At 36.7% G+C, this 5,034-nt stretch overlaps 1 protein-coding gene across 1 annotated transcript; it reads right to left on the bottom strand.

Annotated features, from left to right (window-relative positions):
- Positions 1-739: 739 nt before the first annotated feature.
- LOC104605776 (UPF0481 protein At3g47200-like) lies at positions 740-2,724 on the bottom strand. Its single transcript, XM_010270664.3, has one exon. The coding sequence runs from the start codon at positions 2,440-2,442 to the stop codon at positions 904-906; it is 1,539 nt and encodes a 512-aa protein (XP_010268966.1). The 5' UTR covers positions 2,443-2,724; the 3' UTR covers positions 740-903.
- Positions 2,725-5,034: the final 2,310 nt, after the last annotated feature.

The raw sequence follows: 5,034 nt of genomic DNA, 5'->3' as shown, positions 1-5,034 counted from the left end.
GATTTAATATTGTTAATATATTTATGTGATTTGTATAAATTTGGTAAGGGATTCAAGCATTCTGATAATTTTCTTTTGGTATCCATACATTTTTAAAATATATCTCTATATATCCATATCCAAACAATTAAATATATATGATACATAATAATTTGATCTTTGATATAGATTTGTCAAATTTAAACTTTGAAAGGTCAACAACTTTCATATAAATAATCGATTTCCTGAAACTATAAGGTACATTTAACTAATTTAATTTGTAAACGTACAACTTTGAAATTCAGATCAGATCTTAGCACAAGGTCACAATGGCGAATATCTCCTTTGTCTTCTGTCTTTCATTGAGAGATGTTCCGAATGCAGCAATCGCCATTGATTGATAGTTGGGGTTCGGCTATGGAAAAGATATGATAACTTAAAATTTTTAACCAATCAAGTGATATCATAAATGCGTTAGTCAATCAAGTGTTACTTGTCAAAATTTATGGGTGAGTTTTGATTCGTCAAAACTTTTTTGATACCATGTTTTCTTGTATCATAAATTTTCCCAACATTAAATAAATACCTTAGTGTTAGGGGAAAGTTAAAATGAAATTTCCCCAATAGTTGGTATAAATGCCTATATGGCATAAATTGACACTGTTTATCAAAGAAAAAGAAGCCATATCAAACATCATATGTATTTAGTTTTGTTTATGTTTATCGAATAAACTTATATTTTGTTTATTGGTAAAATGGAGAAATACAATAATTATATAATTATTTATGACAAATAGACATCACATCAATTAGTACTTGACAATACCGACCGCTGGTACATATAAAAACCAAAATTAACTTTTATTCATGTGACACCAGATTATCCCATATAAAATATCTTAATCACACTATAGAATCATGGAACTAGTTAGAACGGTGAAGATAAGAAAGAACAGCATATAGCGTCTGGACAATGGTGAAGCCGATGAGGAGAATGGCATAAAAGACGGAGACGTATGACCATGGACTGTGAAAATAGGTACGTCTCAACATCGCTGGGTAACTGTTGTAGTACGTGTCCACTTGCGTACATATTCCAGATAGATACGAGTATCTTGTTTTGGACCCCACATTCTTACCCAGTTCGTTGAATAGACGAGCCACATAGCGATCGCTCTCGGAGAAATTTGAGATAATACCAGCGACACAGAGAATGCTGATATCCCTGCTTGAATTGATGAGACAACTCATGAACGCAACGTAATCTGTGAAGCAGTGATGAGCATAGCGTCCGGGATGCTGTTCAAAGGCAGCACAGTTTATGAGGAGTGTGCTGGTGAACTCGTTAATGGTTATTGGGGGGATTTGTAGCTCCCCACTTCTGAAATATGATATCATTTTCAGGAACACATATAACAGTAGTCGACTAGGGAAGAGAAGCCTGTCGATGAAGCGTGGCCGCTGGTACCAGTTCTGCCCTACTAATTTGAAGTGCATCGGACCTCTGAAATTGAGCTCCAAGAAGCTGTTGGCCTTCAGTGGCTTGAACTTGATCCCAGATGGTTGGAGCTGAGTTACACATTGGAGTTGGAGGATGGACTGATCTTGATAAGAGATTGAATCGTCTGAGGAATGGGGGTCCCGGAATACTGTATGATTCATCATCAACCCACCGAAGCTTAAGTGAAACAATTCGAGTAAATGACGACCATCCAACTTGCAGCTCTTCTTAAGAATGTCCAGGGGTCTCGGGAAGAATAAATTGAAGAATTTTAAGGCAAGCAGATTCAGAGGGTCACAATCAATATCCCTTGTAACCTTCGAGAGATTAAATAAGTCCTGGAGAACAAACCAGGGGAGCTGGTTCTCCAACTTAAGGAGGTCTCTCGCGATCACCGGGATCAAATGGGGCATCGCACATAATGGGTTATTTTCGTCCCACATACCAGTTACCCCGCGCACTTGGTGCAAGAGCTCAATAATGAAGCCACCGTCGAGTAACATCATCATCACAAACTCCGTGCTGGACATGTTGATTCTCTCGGAGTAACACTTTTTTGCTTCCATCTCTCTTATCTTCATGGCTTCAATATATACACTTAAATCCTTTGATCGCTGAAGTAGGGAATCAAGGAAATACCACTTGTGATCCTGGAATTCTACCAGGGTTTCTTTGGCCCGGTGGAAAGGGCCTATCGACACAATCTCTGGTTCGTGGGCTTTGAAATCAATATCAGCCAGGCCCTGAGGGAGTCTAAATATGCAAACCTTTTGGGATTGCTCTTCCCTTTCTCCATTTACCGTTTTACTCTTTCTTCTCAGACCTCGTTGCAAAAGCGAGTATACATCATTGTTTTCCGGCTTCTTCTTCAGTTCAGCTTCCTCATTTCCACTGTCCAACTCCACTATTTCTATGCTTGTACTACCATTATCGTGGTTGCTACTGTTGCTACGAGACTCCATTCTCTCTCTCTCTCTCTCTCTCTCTCTCAACACGGTAGGAAAAGTTGTTCAGAACAAGCGGACTCGCTGCAATTGCCCACACTATCGCACCTTTATATAACAAGATCCAATCGATAGGAAGAAGGAAGGCAGGCAGCCATGGCGAAATTGGAGAGGAAGCAGGGGAAGAATCCTACCACGTTATTGTTAGGAAGTTTCTCAAGTAACTGACTGAAAGCCCAAAGTTCTTTATCTGTTTTTCCCCTCTTTCGCCGAGGATTTCTTCCACTACTTCCTCATACCGCGTTCGCTTTAAATCAAGCACGCACTACAGTTTCTGATCAAATTCCAATTATCCATTAGGTTATTCAATTATTGAGGGAAAGTTTGTCCGCTTTTGCTCCGTTATTATTGTTTTATATTTGGATTTTGTCCCTAATTTGACTATATTTCAACTCACCCATAAAAGGTCTAGCATTCAAATAAATAAATAAGGGAAAATTCTCAATTATTTTCCCGTATCCTGTACTTTGGGCCTAGTGTTATTTTAGTCTCCAAACTTAAAACACGACAATTTAATATCCTAATTTTTAAAACATGACAATACAGTACCTTAACTAGTTGTTAAACAGCTGTGAATGTGAAGTGGTATTTGAAAAAGACACAAATGCCCGTAGAGTATTATCTAATTTTTTTATCAACCATCCAAACATTGACAAAAAATTAATAGTCTCAAATTCTTGCCTCTTCTATTTAAGAAAGTTGGGGTCACCAGAATGTCCACTCAAACGTGACTCCAATTTTCTTGAATAGACAAGTCAAATATTTGGGACTGTTAATTTTTTATCGACGTTTAGATAGTTGATAAAGAAAATTTAATAACACTTGAAAGGCATTTGTGTCTTTTTCAAATGCAATTTAACGGCTGGTTAACAGTTAGTTAATGGCAAGTAGTAGAATGTTACGTTTTAAAAGTTTGGGTACTAAATTATCACATTTTAAAGTTTGAGGACCAAAGTGAAATCAAGTCCCGAATACAGCAGGATACTAATAGGGAATTTTTCCAATAAATAAGGACCCCGGTGACAACCGTACTTCATTTGTGACAAACACCCCATCTGCCCATGACAGAATCCGTTAAATTACCATTTTTTCATCTACATTTTCTTAGGAAATTAGCTAAAATAACAAGAATTATTTTAATGGTATAAAAAATAAAGATCTTGTTTTTTCATTTCAGTAACATGAATGTATCTCTCTTCGTCTTAAAATATAAAAATTATCCGCCCCTTTCTCTAATTAATTAGGTCGAAGATATGTAGTAGTGGAGTATCACCGGAGGTATTGCAGGCCAACCGAAATCCTTCATCCTGTTGTGGATGTTAGGTTAAAAGGGAGTAAAGAGGACGATGTTTCGTTTTTTGGAAAGAGGCGAAGCCGCTGTTTAGGTAATGCTGGAGGGTATTCGAGGGCGAATTGGTGGTAGGGGAGTAGGTTTACTATGGAACTGCAAATCCGATCCAGAGGTTAGGCAGGTGGCCGGGGGATGTCTCCTATTCCTTATGGAATCGGAATTAGAGGCTCTCATGGTGATAGAGCAAAGTTCGTTTCGGGGGTCTCTAGGTTTGGATAGAAACTATCTTCTCAGAGGAACACAATGGTGGAGGATGAGGTGTTTTGGATTTCCTCTTCACGCCTGGTGTTTGGAGGCATTTAGAAAGGTGGGGAATGTTTCCGGTGGTTTCACCGGAGTTGCAAAGTGGAATCTTCGGTGGGAGGATTTAGAGGCGGTGAGGATGCTAGTGTGGGTGGGTGCTCCGCATGAAATCCCTAAAGCCCTCATTGGAGGAACCTTTTGTGTTTAGACTGATAGTTGAGGGGTCTGAGCCTCTAAAAGCAAGCGAATAGAGACTTTTTTCGAAGTTATAATTATGAGTGAGCAAAAAATATCAAAAAATTGAACCAACTGAAATCGAACCGTAAAATCGGTTAATCGAACTGTTTGAGTCGGTTTTGATTAACCAATATAGAAAACCAATTAACCGAATCTACTGGTATACATATATTTCTATATATTTCATATATTTATGTATATTATATATTTAATATTTTTATATATTATAAATTTATAAATATGTATTATATATATAAATATATATTTATAATATATGATATATTATTTATTATTTATAATATAATATTTTATACATATTTATAATTTTGTATTATATATTTATATATATTTTTATAATATATATTATAAAAATAAAAAAACTGAAAAACCAAGGAATCAGACTGATGATTAACCGAACCAGTCAACTGATTGGTTTTGGTTCAATTTCGATTACCAATTTCTAAAAATCGATAATATTAATTTGGTTAAAAGAAAGCCAACCGAACCGTAAGCACCCCTAATTATCATGGCTTTTACAATTTCTTAAATTTATGTTTTAGAAACCTCTACCATTTCTTTTACATTTATTAATTATGTTACATATCCAAAATGTTATGCCTTACTGTAATGACTGTGGAAGGGATCAGCCTTGCTTTTGAGTTAGAAGTTCACATGTGGTCGTGGCATTGCAGCACTCCCTTGCAACTCCCAATGAAACA

The sequence above is a fragment of the Nelumbo nucifera genome, chromosome 1 (genome assembly GCF_055504915.1).
Source record: "Nelumbo nucifera cultivar China Antique chromosome 1, China Antique-T2T, whole genome shotgun sequence".
Lineage (NCBI taxonomy): Eukaryota > Viridiplantae > Streptophyta > Magnoliopsida > Proteales > Nelumbonaceae > Nelumbo > Nelumbo nucifera.
Note: the sequence above shows the minus strand (reverse complement) of the source record. Positions and strands in the feature narration are given on the sequence as shown.

Excerpts from the sequence above, each read along its gene's own strand:
- LOC104605776 (XM_010270664.3), bottom strand. The coding sequence starts at position 2,442 with ATGGAGTCTCGTAGCAACAGTAGCAACCACGATAATGGTAGTACAAGC.